At 41.5% G+C, this 16,792-nt stretch overlaps 1 protein-coding gene across 2 annotated transcripts in view; it reads left to right on the top strand.

Annotated features, from left to right (window-relative positions):
* Nucleotides 1-16,792, top strand: part of cep128 (centrosomal protein 128) — an 86,943-nt gene that overhangs the window by 7,694 nt on the left and 62,457 nt on the right. For both annotated transcript variants that reach the window (XM_084082400.1, XM_084082399.1), the window contains exons 6-13: nucleotides 438-529; nucleotides 1,686-1,758; nucleotides 2,292-2,417; nucleotides 8,614-8,694; nucleotides 9,196-9,270; nucleotides 10,419-10,578; nucleotides 12,373-12,512; nucleotides 14,916-14,987. In XM_084082400.1, coding sequence (XP_083938526.1) covers nucleotides 438-529; nucleotides 1,686-1,758; nucleotides 2,292-2,417; nucleotides 8,614-8,694; nucleotides 9,196-9,270; nucleotides 10,419-10,578; nucleotides 12,373-12,512; nucleotides 14,916-14,987 — 819 coding nt within the window. The remainder of the gene's footprint in view (nucleotides 1-437; nucleotides 530-1,685; nucleotides 1,759-2,291; nucleotides 2,418-8,613; nucleotides 8,695-9,195; nucleotides 9,271-10,418; nucleotides 10,579-12,372; nucleotides 12,513-14,915; nucleotides 14,988-16,792) is intronic.

Raw genomic sequence — 16,792 nt, 5'->3', positions numbered from 1 at the left:
AGATTTGTGTGAAAAATGTTCACTAATGTTCAAGATTTTAGAAAAATAGCAGATATACAAGCTCATAGCGCGGCACTCGGTGCTGCGCTATGAGCTTGTAGATCTGCTATTTTTGAATAGCCAAAGTATAAAAAGTTAAAGTGGTTGAAATTATTGTCATGCTACCTTAACTACTTTTGCTGGGGACCCCCTAGAACCCCGCCCAAGGTCCCCTAGGGGTCCCTGGACCGCACTTTGAGAACCAACGTACTAGACTATTCATGTTTGATGTGATACAGAGGTGTATTTTGCATGTTTGAGACCCGTGCTTATTCAGATTTATATTTGACATGTTCCACAAAAGTAGCGACAAACCTACGCGTCCTTAGCCTCTTCCATGGTCCTGAAGGTTGATTTTGTCTTTTAAGCAGCGTCTGTCTGTTGCTCTCTGCCTACAGGTCCACAGAATGCACCAGTCGTTGAGGGACCTGTACAGTGACCAGATGAGACTGTCCGATGACCTAGACAGAGAGATCGTGAGGAGGAACAGGTATCCATGAGTCAAATCCTTGACAATAGTCAACACTTTGTTTTCTTTTAGGTCACATTCAGCCAAAGGTAAATCCTCCCTTGCACCAATGGCTTTTTGCTAATTTCTTCGCAAATACAACTACCTGTAGGGGCATGGTGGCGCACTAGTGCTGTCGCCTGGGTTCGATTCCCGCCGTGGGCGTTGGGGCGTGGCCTCACCCTCGCCTGGGTTCGATTCCCGCTGGGGGCGTGGCCTCACCTCCGCGTCATCAGTGCCCATACCCTAGGTGGGGTTGGTGAAAGGACCTTTCTGTGTGGAGTTTGCATGTTCTCCCCGTGTCCCCTTGCGGGTGGGTACCCTCACAAAAAACTTGCAGTAATCCTAGTCTCTATACTGCCTCCCCCTGGTCAGCCGGAGCGCCTGACGGAGGGGAAAGGAACCGGTTGGAATAACGTGTTCCTCCTTCCACGCGCTACGTCCTACCGGGGGAAACTCCCCCCTGTCAGGTGATAAGAAGCGCCTGCTAGCTCCTCATGCATTGAAGGAAGCATGAGCTCAGTTCTGGGCTCTCCCTAGGCTGGCAGAGGGAGAGTAGCGCCAAGGATTACATAGACAATTGTCACAGGGTGAAAAAAAAGGGTTACAAAATCGTGGGATAAAGTTTTTTTTTTTTTTAACTAAATTTTTATTGGAACAAAGGATTTTCAAAAGACAGATACACATACATGAATACAAGACGTGGGATAAAGATTTAAGATACAAAAAAAAAAAAATACGACTACCTGTTCAGTATGGTTTATCAGCCAACGTTTGAGGACAGAAAGAAGCCTCCTAATGGTGGCTTGGTACCTGCAAAACTGTCTGTTGCAGCAAACAAGCTGTTGGTCTATCTGTTGTGAATTAAAAGCGAGTGGACATACAGTACCATGTGACGATTCGAGGAAAAGGTTTTACTGCATATTTGTATACAGCGTTCACATCCTCAAACCTTAAAGCTGTCTAGAAATTAACTGCATACTCCAGCATTTTAAAATACGTGATTACATTAGAGTTGCCATGTTGTACATTCACTGAATAACCCCGGCCGGTAAATTGATTCCCTGTAAACAGAAAAGAGCAGGAACTCTTGATATGTAAATATTTCTTCACTGCATTGATCTGTTTCTTTTTGTAGGTCTGATATTGAAAACAGGCGAGCGATGGAAAATCTTTCGGAGCACTTGTCATCTTCCCAGAAACAGGACTCAGTGAGTTGTGTCTGTTTCCACTCTCATGTCTGAGTGTATGCTATGTACAGTCATTCTAATGATGGCATTGCAACCAAGCTGCTGTCGTAGCAGATTTTTCATAATTAGCTATCAATCCCTGCACAATATTCACAATCATTTCTAAAAAAGATAGTTCTGTCTCCCATTGATTATTTCCTGTGGTGGAAAGTAACTAAGTACATGTACTCAAGTACTGTACTTAACCCATTTTGGGCGGGAACCCCTATTTGTAGATTTGTATACATTTGAAAACTTGAAATGGGATGTTTCGCATAATGAGTACTTTTGGTACTTTAAGTACATTTTGAATTCCGGATGTTTATTTCTAACAGAGTATTTCTGCATTGCAATATTGATACTTTTACTTAAGTTAAACATTTGAGTACTTTTTCCACCACCGATTATTTCCTGGTTTCTAATAATGGTAGTCACGATCACTCGCTAGCCTGCATCAATGGTGTCCAATGTCAACTTAGTCTATCCGTCTGTTTTTCGTGTCCGTCTGGCCACAGGTGTCGTCGCGTGTGGAGCGTCGCCTGCACGATCTGGAACGAGAGATGTCGGCCGCGGAGCGACAGAGCGTAGAACGAGAGAGACGCCCCGAACAGTGGGCCGCCATGTCTGAGGAGCGGCAGGAGGTAATAAGCCTTTTCCTCTTGCTTTGTGATTCCTCCTCCCTGTCAACAGTTTCCCACCGTTTCACACATTCAAGTTTGAACCCATTCAATCCGGGAACGCATCTCTGTCATTTTAAGATTTCTTTGGCTGTTCCAAAAATAGCAGATGTACAAGCTCGGTGCCATGAGCTTGTATATGCGTTCCAGAGATATGACAGAGATGCGTTCCCGGATTGAATGGGTTAAAGTTCTCAGTCACTATGATTTGATTTCAGTCATTTGGATTCCATACAAGGCAGCACATCTTCTATGGAAGCGAACGGAAAAAATAGCCGATCTACAATTTCTTCCGGGTTGGCTCGGCTGTATGTAGTAGCCTGGTTCCATACCATAGACCCCGCCCACTCTCTGAGTGGACTGCCTCTTGGTCTGGTGTCGTAAATGTGAACCTAGGATTTCTCCGGTACAAAATGTCCAATGAGAGTCGGAGGTGGGCGTGGCAATCCTTAGGATTGGTTTAGGGACATTCTAATCCTCTCCCCCTTGTAATCGCAGACACGTGGAGCCAATGTCAGACTGAAGCTCCACGCAGCTTCAGTCTGAAAATCATGTATGTAGAACAGCAGGAACATAGGTTTAGAATGATAATACCTAAACATCAGAATTCTACATATTGTGCCTAATTATTGAAATGAAACTCTGGTGTGGGGTGGTGGCTCCTTTCACGCTGTTTCACAAATCAGAGATTGGGACTTGGCCTGACAAAACCTTTCAGTTGAGAGATTTTATTTAGCTTTAATGCATGCATTTCATAACATCCTATCCCCTCTCTGCTACCCTGCTGTTATTTCCTGTGTTAGTCTGGCTGCTTTAAGCAGAGAATATAAAGCATGTGAGAATGCAACCAGGCTCCATTTGTTTTATTATCCATTTAAGACCTGTAACGCATCTGTCTCATTTTAGATTTCTTTGGGCTATCAAAAAATAGCAGATCTACAAGCTCATAGTGCCGCACTCGGTGAGCTTGTATATCTGCTATTCTTTTGAAAAATCGTGAACATTTTGCAATCTTTGAATGTATATATATGGTTTTTTTTAAGCGAACATTTGTAACTCTAATCTTTGCTTCTGGGGGGATTCTACAAATGTCTTCTAAATGTTGCTATAATATCAGTGGTTCTCAAACTTTCATGTGAAGGACCTCCCAAAATCTCAAAAGATTTTGTTCCAGGGACCCCCAGAAGCAAAGATTTGAGTTACAAATGTTTGCTTTAAAAAAAAAAAAATACAGTATAATCAAAGATTTGCACACATTTTCCACGATTTCTCAAAAACTATTGGTTGGTAACTATTGGTTGGTAATTAATGGTTTAAGTAGTTACATAGTTACGCTCCTGGTTTAAATGGGTTAAAAACGTAGCCACAACACCGTCACTGGGTAAGTTGATCAAGTGGAGCACTGCATTTTCTGCGTGCATAGGTAGAAAAGTAAAAACATAGTGCTAGTAATAATAACAACAATAAGTATTGGGTCAGACCAGGTATGGGTAGTGTGATGAACAGTATTGGAAGTATATATGTGTGGTAGGACAAGGCATGTATCATCTGTTGCACAGCTGTGTTATCGGCCTATAGCAGTAATATTAGGGAAGTTAAGTTACAGGTATTGTACATTATAGATATTTTACAAATTACATTATACATAAAGTATACTGTAGACATTGGACTCAGTAGGGGTATGCGTGCAAATAGCAAGAGAAATTAGTTCCATTCTATCATCAGGTTTCGTGTGACTCAACAGTTATGCAGTGCCTCCGCATTACGCCATTTTGGTACTGATCAATTCAATTAGAGAGAATTCAGAATAACCGCCAGACGTCACATTTAACGTTTTCTCAATACTTAATGGAATTGTATCAAAAAGCAACATAAGTTGTCCATGTTGTACGGATCATCACGACAAAGGGAAAGGAACAGTTTCAAACACAAAGTGACAAATTCTTATCTAACTTGGCTGTGGAACAATATTCCACCCACCCCTTTCCTTGTACAGACAGATGTACCCAGACAGATTAAAATAAACGGTAAACCTCCAGGCTCTTCATGGCCTTCATTTGTACGGATATATCCACGTGGGCTGAAGAATTGGGTAGTTCACAATATCTTACATAAGGCCATCCAAATGGCAGATAACTTTTATCAAAGTAAACTTGCTAAATTACAGGGATCAAAGGAGGGCTGCCAACATCATACATCTTTTATATATCTATAAAATTGATATCACAGCGTGGTGATCGGTAATTGCAACCACTAACCCGTGTGTGTGTGTGTGTGTGTGTGTGTGTGTGTGTGTGGGGGGGGGGGGGGGGGGGGGGGGGGGGGCGCGCGTGCTGGGAGTAAGCTCTGCCTTAGAAGCAAAACTCTGGAAATAAAACCACTTTTTATACATAGGCTATTTGAAAATAGCCGATCTACAAGCTCACAACGCGTCGCGATGCGACGCGTTGTGAGCTTGTAGATCTGCTATTTTCAAACGTTTAAGTACTTTTCCCACCACTGTTCCCGAGTAGGCCGGTGTCCGTTTATTAATAACATTGACTGTAACACAGACAGACATAACACAAGACTAAACATTCAGAGCAACACAATGCAAACCACAACCGGCAACAAAAATAAGTGCAACAGCTGCAGTTATCAGCATATTAAGTGCATTGAGACGAGCTTGGTTGGAGGAGGTGGGAGGTGTCTAGTGTTGATGAGTGTGTGAGTTTAGAGTCCCTATCATGGCAGTGAGTGGGATAAAGAACTGCCCCTGAAGCTGGACGATCTGGGGGGATAATGGCCTGTAGCGCCTCCCTGAGGGCAGCAGCTGGAATAGAGGGTGGGTCAGAGATGATGTTGTTGGCACGCTAAACCGTCCATTGGATGCCAGAGGGATTCAACAGCATTACAAACAGGTGCGCGGTTTGTAATGCTGTTCAGAATACTGTACCAAACTGTGATGGTGGTTTTAAGATACTAATGATGGCTATGAGGAACTGTAGGAGAAGTGTAGGAGAACCTGTTTCCCCCCCCCCCTTATTTTTTATTTATGGAAGAATTACAGGTGTTGTGCTTTGTTGTTGATGAGGTATTTCATTTGAGGGAGTTATTGATGTGAGTTCCAAGGTCTTTGAACTCTGTTATGGTGATGGGATTGCGATCGATGTGAATAGGGGATTTATAGGGGTTTTATTGTTTTTCCATATCCTAGAAGTCTATGATTATTTATTTCACTGGTTTTGACTGAGTTGATTCTGGAGGTTATATATTTTTTGCACCAGCTGAGTGCACTCAAGTCTCGTTATTGTTGGTGATGACTCCAGTTATTATAGTGTTGTCTCTGTGTATTAGAATATTTGTTGCTGTGGGGCAGAAACCTCTTCTCCATACCTCCATATCTCCAACTTTTTGTGTTTTTTTAAAGATGTCATGGCAGGGTCAACGAATGTACCCATTAAGACCTGGGACGCATCTGTGTCATTTTTTTATTTGAGCTAAAAAGCATTATTCTACACTTTGGCTATTCATAGATATACTGTACAAGCTCATAGCGTGGCACCGAGTGCCGCGCTATGAGCTTGTAGATCTGCTATTTTTGAAAAATCGAGAAAATGTGTGCAAATTAATAGATTTATATTCTTTTAAAGCGAACATTTTTAACTCAAATCTTTGCTTCTGGGGGTCCTTGGAACAACATATTTTGAGATGGGGGTCCGCGGCCAAATAAATATCATTTTGGGGGGTCCTTGACATGAAAAAGTTTGAGAACCACTGATATAGAAACATACGTTTTTCAGAAAACGGTTAGGATTTAGAAGACATTTGTAGAATCGGCTTCAGGTCTTAATGGGTTAACAGTTTATGGTAGGGTTTGAGGGAAACTATAGCATTGAAAGCAGAAGAAACAAAATCTAAGAGCAGTATATTATAATGGTGATGTTTAGGGGTGGCTGAATTGCTTCAGTAATACACTATGTGACTAACTCTGCAGAAGCTGGTCTTACTTCATATATCAACAATATTTACTCCCCAACATGATCATTCTGTAGGCCAATTCTTGGAATGTCTTCAAAAGGAACATTATTGGAAAGAAAACATGAATTTGAAGACAAGTGGCAAAGAGAAATGATTCACATGATATGGACCGATCCACTATCACTTTGACAGTCAGCCAGGAATGCTACTGATGTTACCCCTGTAAAGGTAGGCTAACTAACATCGGCTATTCTATACAACGTTCTCATCTAAAGGACGCTAAATCCAATTATGTCTGGGTGACGATGTGACGGGTAAACAACACAGCTGAAGGTAATGACATTCATTATGGTGTCTGCTTATGCGTTACTGTGTGCCAGCATGACATTACATTAACTGTACAGGAGCTGTCCATCCTGGTACGCACAGTAACAGCTCTGTCAAACAATAAAACACCTGGACTCAAAGAACATAATGCTTACATTGTAAGCATTGTAAATTTACGTTTATGTCACATCGCCACCGAGCCATAAAAAAAACATGTTTTCTTTCCAATAATGTTCCTTTTGAAGACATTCCAAGAATTGGCCTCCAGAATTATGGTAAATGGTGCATTTATATAGCGCTTTTATCCAAAGCGCTTTACATAGATTGTGCATTACATATTCACCCATTCACACACACATTCATACCCCGATGGCGGAGGAAACCATGCAAGGCACCAACCTGCTCATCGGGAGCAATTAGGGGTTCAGCGTCTTGCCCCAGACACTAAATCTGGGGGAAACCCCCAGCCCGGGATCGAACTGGGAACCTTGGGGTTTCCAGTTCACTCTACCCGCGCACTCTACCCCTGAGCCACTGCCGCCCCATGTTGGGATGTAAATATTGTTGTAAATATAATGTTGATATTATGAAATAAGACCAGCTTCTGCAGAGTTAGTCATAGTGTATTACTCAAGCAATTCAGCCACCCCTAAACATCACCATTATAATAAATAATAACATTGTATTACATGTTGGAACTAATATTGTTGGTTTGTTATGGGGGAGTCTCCTTTATATGGGCAGTTGTCTTCACTTTGACTTATACTCTTCACTTATTACTCTCTTATTCTCACTTGCATTATTCCCCACAGTTTAATAGTAAACCACAGAGTGGCGCTGTTTGGCTGTAGGAAGATCCACAACCCTCGACGGGGAGAGATTACCCTACTCTCTCTGCAGTGTGTGTGTGTGTGTGTGTGTGTGAGTATGTGTTTCTGTGTGATAATAGTAGCTGCCGATTCATTTGCATCCCTATCCACAGCAGTGCCCTAATGGGATACCAGCGGGGGCCCAGGGCAATAGGAAATAATGCATTTGTCCCAAAATTAAGGGTGAATAAACAAGCAGGAGGAAATGAAGAGGAAAATAATCTCTTTTACTACTAAAGAGCAGGGGGGCGAGGAGGGCGGTCCGGGGGCATTTTCATCCCCCCCCCACCGGTGGGCCCGCTGCGATGTGAATCTTAACAGATGATGAGTCACTTGGGTGGATGTTATTGCTAGCGGCCCGTAATTCATCACCGCAGCCTGCTCAAAGAGTGAGTGGGATCGATCTTTTAAGCCCTGGTACAAATCTCCACCAGTGATGCCAGGCATACTGTTTCCAAGCAGACAAGATGGATGCCACCCAGTGATGACTCGATGCCTCTCGCTTTGCATCCAACGCCGTTCCCTTGACGGCTTGGCTCAAGTTGCTTAACCCATTAAGACCGGGAACGCATATGTGTCACTTTTTGATTTGAGTAAAAAAAAAGCATTATTTTACACTTTGGCACTCGGTGCCGCGATATGAGCTTGTAGATCTGCTATTTTTGAAAAATCGTGAAAATATGTGCACATTTTTTAAAATATATTGTTTTAAAGCGAACATTTTAAACTCAAATCTTTGCTTCTGTGGGTCCCTGGAACAAAATATTTTGAGATGGGGGTTGGCGGCCAAATGCATATATTTTGGGGGTCCTTGACCTGAAAAAGTTTGAGGACCACTGATATAGAAACATAAGGTTTTTCAGAAAACTGTTGGGATTTAGAAGACATTTGTAGAATCGGCTGAAGGTCTTAATGGGTTAATGGCAATGTGGTGCTTGCGTTTTGCGTGTGCTATCATAACACATCCCGTGGTCTCTCTCTGTGTGTGTGTGTGCGTTGTGCAGGCTTTGGGAAGACAGCAGACACAGGAGAGAGATGAAGCCGTCAAGGCCAGACTGCTGAGGTCAGAGAAAGAGAAAACCAAGGTACGTTTCTCTTTCCGTGTAGTGAGTGGATTCGGGTTTTAAAGATATTGCGTTGGATTCATTTATACTGACTGTATCTGATTTACGACCTAATTTATTTGCTACCATTAAACACTTTCGACCCGGCGGTGACCCTGTTTTTAACATGTCATTATAGGAGCCGATTTCCAAAAGTGTCCAAAGACCGATTCAAATAATTGTAGTGGAGTAAAAGTACAATATTTGCCTCTGAGATGTAGTGGAGTAAAAGTATTGGAAATACTCAAGTAAAGTACAAATACCTCAAAATTGTACTTAAGTACAGTACTTAAGTAAATGTACTTAGTTACTTTACACCACTGATCATCAGGCATTGTTGTTATTCAGGCATGTACAGTGCACTGTGATGCTCATCCTTATTGTGACCTTTTGTAAACTGGAAATTGCTCCCAAATGACAGCATTCTGCTGGTGCAGTACCGTGTTGTGTTGACGCAGTCCCTGTGTGCACTGTGCTCTTCAGATGGAACAGGAGCTGGACAGAACCAGGAGACTGCTGGAACAGTCAAAGGACAGCAGGGAGTCCCTTGAACATCAGGTGTGTGTGTGTGCACAGGCGTATTTATGTCTGGTGTATTGTGTGTGCATTTGACACACAAACACATATATAACAGCATATGAACATCAACAGTCTGCAGTGCCTCTTACGTCGAACGTGACAGTCTTTCCTAGGCTTCATAGACAGAATACATATACATGAAATAATCTGATCTGTTGTTCTTGAAACTGCAGTTTTTGTGGGATTTTAGTGCAGAGAAAAGTTTCAACCTTTGGCTGATGTCTGTGCAGACCCTTAGCAGAGGCGGGCAACATTTGCATCGCAGTGTGTAGGACGGGGGTGGGCAACTTTGATGATGCAGAGGCCCACTATATTTCCACACTCACTCCAGAGGGCCACATTGCATGTATTGTCGGGCAGACAAAACTCTTATCTCCGTATTTTAACTTTTTTTCGTAAATGAATGCCGTACTTCGGCCGTTCTATGTCACACAAAAGTAGCAAAAATAGCCGATGTACAAGCTCAAAACGCGTCGCATCGCGATGTGTTTTGAGCTTGTAGATCTGCTATTTTTTCTGTTTTTGAATTGGAATCCTGATTTATTTTTTTGCTATTTTTGAATTGGAATCCTGAAAAGTATCATTTTTATTTAATTTAAAATGAATTTAGTTTTTGAACTCAAGTGCAAATACATTGGACACAAAAAAGACAATAGAATTTTTATACTGGTCATTATCATTAAGCTACTATAATATAGACTATAGACTAAGTAATTAAAGCGGGTCATGTTTGCATGTTTGGAATTGTAACAGCTGAAATCAATGATATATCAGTATTCCGATATTAACCTGTGGGCCACATTAAGTGAAGGTGGGGGGGGGGGGGGGGGGGCATGTCTTCCCCGGGCCGCCAGTTGCCCATGTATGGTGTAGGAGCATGTATTGTGACCTCTCCATCTGTAACATAAGCTTTGGTTTCTTTCACGTCTAAGCGATTCCAAAACTAGTTGTTCCTCAAAACTCCCACAGAGCCACTGGCTGCTCTGTGCAGCCAGTGGAACAACAGTGCAACAACTGGTTTGGAAATCGCTTACACACGCTCGTTTCCGCAACCCTGTGTGTGCGCGGGTGGTTTCAATGTTTGTAAACAAATAACTGGCTCTATTTGTTGGGTCGTTGCCTCCTAGGTGGAGGACATGCGCGGGGAGCTGCTGAGGACGGGGAAGGAGACGGCGGAGCTCCGGAGGAGCCAACAGGACCTCCAGCGGGAGATCACCCAGCTGTCGGCGCCTCCTCCCCGTCCCCCACACACTGACAGGGAGGACAGGGGTTGGGCAGGAGGGCCAGGTACTAAAGAGGAGGTGGAAAGAGTGAAGAGCCTGGGTGTGGGGAAAGGAGCGGTGTTGATCTTGACAGCACATTTTGATTTAGCTTTTGTCATAGTCTTTGGATTAAAATTACATTTAGTTTTAGTTATATTTTAGTCATCTGAAATGTTTTAGTTTTAGTCTAGTTTTAGTGGACTAAATAACATAAGATTACATAGTCGACTAAATCTACAGTTGATTTAGTCGACTAAAATGTATGTTGGTGGTGCCTTGATGGCATCGTAATGGCTGATTTTACACTTGGTTGCATGCTGAAAATAGCCGATCTACAAGCTCACAACGCGTCGCAGATCTGCAATTTTCAGAGCGCAACACCCGTCGCAACCAAACATAAAATAAGTTGTCTTTTAGTTTTACTGGATCTCTTCTCCACTAGTCCCTCCCTAACGTTTTAGTCTTTTGTTTTGACGAAATTGTCAATATATTTAGTCATCGTAGCTTGGTTTTTATTTAGTTGTCAGTGAAAAAAGGTAGTCGACGAACATTTTTCGTCAGTTTTAGTCGACAAAATCAACACTGGAAAGGAGTGGGCATGGTGTAAAGTACAGAGCTCGATCCATATATTGGTTTGTCTGGATGATATACTCTATTGGCTATTATCTGATCTTTTAGTTTAGACAACGTTGTTATCTGCAAGTACAGTATGCTAGCCAGTGTGTCCTGATTTGTAACCACTTTAAATCTGGTTAGTTAGTTCCTATTTTGGGCATGTCGTTATAGGCGAACAATCATCTTTCAAATAAGTTTAAAAAATAAGTATCAACGCGATGCATTGTGAGGTTGGAGATTGGCCATTTATTTTTAAATTCTGGTGGTTAAATTGAAGTTCAGTTTTGTGTATTTATCTAACAAAAAGTTACTTTTGTTTATTTTTTTGTTATTTGTTTGCTTAAATGTTCTCAAATAGAAACTTTAATCAATTCATAGTTTTTCCTAATTGAATTCAAGCACTTTCTCTCTCTCTCTCTCTCCTTTTTAAAACTAAAATCAGGACAGAACATTGGTAATTGGTGGTCTCAGACTCTCGGTCGGGCTCTATTGATAAGATTAAAAGATCCAAAGCCTTCATTGTCCAGTTAGTGGAAATATGTTTTGTACCGTTAGCCTTACTGTAAAATCACAATAAACCACAGCACAATAGAACCACTGTACACCACAGTAAACCACAACCACAAACAAACAAAAACAGTCCATTAGGAGTCAGTTCTTGAGTGACAAGAAATAATTTCAAAGTCATTTCAAAATGATTTCTTATCATTTCAAAGTGGATAAAAAGCCTTTTGTTGACTATAAATAAGTGGTAGACGGAGTCATGGTGAGAGAAGAGATTAATGGTGGTATGCAACAACGATGTGACAAATGGAAAAGAGGACTTGAATAAAAGTAGTGGAAACTTATCACTAAAACCTTCTGTGATCATTTATAAAACCACTCTAGTGGAACGTAGTAGCGCTGTCAATTTTAGGGCATCAAAAGGTAACATTTCATGTAATTGTTCACTTCCTGGGATCTGATAGGCTGAATTTCCTGAAGTAACACACAGTAAGCAAGTGCAACAAAAAAAAAACTATCTGCTTTACATAATATCCTCTGAGCCTGACTTGTTCACATACTGTAGGCATTATCTCTTTTATACATAGACTCTCTTCTCCTCTTTGCCTTTGTCTATATCGTCTTATCATCCCTTGCCTTTACCTTCAGTTCCTCTCATCTCAAGCCACTATGATGTGACTGTGTGTGTGACTGTGCGTAGATCGTTCGGACCTGGAAAAAGAAGTGGCGGAGCTGCGAGCCGAGCTACGCAAGGCCTCGATTCTCGGCGAGGTGGACGAACTGAAACGCACTCTCGACCGCAGTGAGAAGGAGAGGATTCAACTCTGCACTCGGCTTGAGGTGAGAGACTGTGTATGGCTGCATGTACAATAAGGTACGATAAGACCTCAAAAGGTTCTCAAACCTTTTCATGTCAAGGACCCCCAAAATGATGATGTATTTGGCCGCAGACTCGATCTTAAAAAGTTTTGTTCCAGGGACCCCCAGTTTGAGTTACCAATGTTCGTTTGAAAAATATATATATATTCAAAGATTTTCAAAAATGTTCACGATTTAAAAAAAATAGCAGATCTACAAGCTCGTAGAGTGCCACGCTATGAGCTTATAGATCAGCTATTTTTGAATAGCCAAAGTATAAAATGAGTTTAAAAGTGGTTTAAAATGATTGTGAAGCTATATTAACTAATTTCCTGGGGACCCCCTGGTATCCCCCCCCCCCCCCCCCCCCATGGACCCCTGGGGGCCCTTGTGATGCCGTGGGTTCGGATCCAGCACATGATGAGTCATCATACATTCCCATGGATTAAAGTTCTCAGTCGCGACAACTGATTTCAGTCATTTTTATGGATTCCACAGAAACCAGCGTGTCTTCTACGGAAGACAGGCTATTTTCTGTTATTAATTTATGATCGGTATAATCCTATACATTCCCTTCTCATTAGTGTACAGTAACCCAACCGATATGTCGGTCTGGCCGATATCGGCCATTTTCTGACTTTTTTTTTATTACATCGGTATCGGCACAGTTATGCATCCCATGTGTCCCGATTTGTTTTTTATCACTTTCACCCTGGCATCCCTATTTTGGGCATGTCATAGGTGAAAATTATAGGTGAAGATTTTCAAAATATTCCCCAAAATAGCAGATCTACAAGCTCACAACACATCACACCTCACTGCTATTTTGGAACATGTTCTTTACTTGTTTGCTTGTTCATTGTATACAGTTAAATGTTTCTTTCATATATTGAAGTTTAACGTATTTACAGTGTATATATATATGTGTGTGTGTATAGACCTCTCTCAGATATAGATCTCTCAGCAGATATACAAGCTCACTGCTATTTTTGAACATTTTAGAAAAATCTTGAAAGTGTGAGAACTGTTGATTTAGAAGGCATGTGTAGAATCGGCCTCAGCTCTTAAGCCGTACTATATTTGTCGAAAATCGTTAAACCGTGTTCTAGGACCTAAAGATGTGGCATTGGTGGGCTCTACTCATCAGTGGTGCCCCAGCACGCCGCCACTTATATCACTTGATCGTCACGGCACGGGGACACTGTGCCAGAATCAGAAAGACCCCCATTACCATATTAATTTGCATGTACGAGGAATTTGACTTGGTGTTTCAGTGGAAACGGGTCTTCACGGAAGTCAAGCAGAACATTATTATACATTATGAAACATGGACAGGTACAGCACCAGAATAGTAGATCAGAAGTCAAACAGCAAGTCGGGTTATACTACACACACACACACACACACACACACACACACACACTTCCGTCACTTTAATGAGACGTTTAAATAAAAAAAAGCGTGACCTCGTCAAGTAGGGGCACCCAAGGCTACGATGCATATCAATGAAGCACTCGTAGAAATGACTGATGCTTTAAGAACTGGCACTCCAGTCTGTGATTTCGCTTTCACAGAGGAGTGTGTTTTTTGGTTAAAGTCCCACACTCCACTCGTTTATGAGTAGGCGTTTTGCATGTACGGTACCATCTGGGATGTCTCTTATGATTTTTATATTGAGATCGGAACAGATGTCGGCAATGTTTTTTTGTTTTATTACGCCTACCAAAAATGAACCAAAAAACAATTAAAAAGTGAATCTTCCCTCCTGTTACCCACTTTCTCTTTTTTTACATTTAAACTGTGGCCTATTAACCGATTTTTGAGTAACTTTAGAATGATTGTAATAATGTAATTGGAATAATTTCCTAAACCCACCTCAGCCGTACCAGAGCAACTTACATTTACCTGGGTTTTAAACTTCGAGGCTTAAATCAAAATGGAGATTTTTTTTTACGGTAAGTCAAACTGTAGACTTCAAAGTGACTGTGATTTTTAAAGGCTATTAAATTGTATTGACATTCCTCCTCCTGATACTTTCTGAGTGTCTGGGTCTTGCTCTTTTTTGCAGTTCTGACTGTGGTTTTCTTGTGGACCGTGTGATTGATCCAGCACAACTTTTGAAACCACTTTTCAGAAACAGCCCGGTGGTAGAAAATCCAAATGCGAACTTTGTGTATAAACAACCATATCCTACTGACATCGCTCTATTGTGTATGTCCCTCAGTTTGTCCTCTCTTACTTCCTATACACACAATCTGTATGTATCTCCTCTCATGGTCTCCTGGACATCTGTAACATAAATCTCGTCTCTTTCTGATTTATTGTATTTATTTATTTTGTTTTTGTTATTCCATAACCCTGTAACGCCCCTGTTCTGCGTCTCAGGAGCTGACCTCTGACCTCGCCAGGCGGGAGCAGCAACAGGTTCGCATGCTGGAGCAGTTGAAGGACATACAGGTATTATTATTATTATTAATAATAGTATTGTTATTATTATTATCAGATTGGCCTGTTATAGCGCTCCCAGGAGGCCGATTTGTGCAAAACACTTTTTTTTTTAACACTGTACCGATTTGTGTGATGTTTGGACAAAATCTGTAGTACAGTATCTCTATAGTCATGTTATCAACACGGATCTGTCCGATTTTCCATATTCCATCCTGATTGCCTAAGATTGGCTTCCAAAGTTAGCGGAATTGGTTCGTTTTGAACAAAATGCCTCAAATCATGAACGCAGCATGCAATTTTCAGTGACATTTTGCACGCATATTTCCCACTAGGCCGAGGAAGAAATAACACCCTTTTCACAACGCCACCAGCAGGTCTAATTTAGCAAAACACATTTTTGGAACAAAAATCATGAATGTATTGTCCGCTTGCCGTGAAAGGCCTAAGGAGAAATGCCATCCTTTTTCACATTGGCCTATTATAGCGCCACCAGGAGGCCACAATAACGTACCTGACCTGGCGGAGACCTGTGCCCCGAGGAGCACTTTTTCTAGTTATTATCTCTGCCAGTCCGGAAGGCCAGGAGAGTGGAGATCATGCTTTCGCTCCTGTTTCTGTGTGTGTGTCTCAGAAATCCCCGGAGCTGATCAGCATGAACCTTTTCAGGCCAGTAGGTCAAGGAGGACACACCACCTCACCTGTTTTAACATGTATAATCTTAACACAGGCCGGTTAATGTTTCATTTCAAGCTTTTGGCCCACAGACTCATTAGAAAGTCATATTGTTTTCCAGCACCACTGACACTTAATATGCATATCTGTTTGAATCATCCTTTTTTTGTCTTCCAGTCAATGTGTCCACACACATTCATGAGTTTTTGCACTGTAAAATCTGACGGCAACATTTGACTATAACTTGTTTACACATTTTACGGCACATCTGCGCACAAATAACGACGTGGCAGCAGATGGTCGTTTGAGCCATTGTTTCATTGTAGCTTAGAGTGTGGAACTAACAGTAAACGGCGACCATGGTAGAGATTGTGCTGAATCATGCAGGCATCACCAGGCTTTCCCGCATGTACCTGTACAGAACTGTGAATGTGCTTGAATACGTCTATTGGTTCATTTTACACCCATTAAGACCAGGAACGCATCTGTGTCATTTTTTTATTTGAGTTAAAAAAGCATTATTTTACACGTTGGCTATTCAAATATAGCAGATCTACAAGCTCATAGTGCGGCACTCGAAAATGACACATGACACATCTTGAAAATGTGTGCAAATCTTTGAATATATTTATTGTTTTAAAGAGAACATTTTTAACTCAAATCTTTGCTTCTGGGGGTCCTGGAACAAAAATATTTAAGATGGGGTTGGCGGACAAATACATAACATTTCGGGGGTCCTTGACATGAACAGTTTTGAGCACCACTGATTCAGGTCTTAATGGGTTAAACCGGTAGCAACTCTTATGAAATATTATTTAAACATAAGTTTGATGCACTTAATATTATTATTACATTTTCATGGGACAAGAAGACACTAGTAAATAGGGTCAACATTTCTTGTCAAAAGCGCACTTTCAATGACCCTGATGCTTGTATGTTAGTGCGATATGTAAGGAAATACTGAATAGCGACTGAAAATGTCAATGCAGGACGTGATCAGACTCTCAGCCAGAACAGTCTATCGACAACTACATAGAGAGGGATGTTATAGTGGAGTCGCAGTGTATAAACTCCTCATTACTAAGACTAATGCACAGCTGAGAGTTCAGTGGTTCACTGGTACTGGTCTACAGAGAAATATA

The sequence above is a fragment of the Gymnoscopelus microlampas genome (assembly GCF_963454915.1).
Source record: "Gymnoscopelus microlampas genome assembly, chromosome: 16".
Classification (NCBI taxonomy): domain Eukaryota; kingdom Metazoa; phylum Chordata; class Actinopteri; order Myctophiformes; family Myctophidae; genus Gymnoscopelus; species Gymnoscopelus microlampas.
This window is presented reverse-complemented; position numbering and strand designations above follow the sequence as displayed.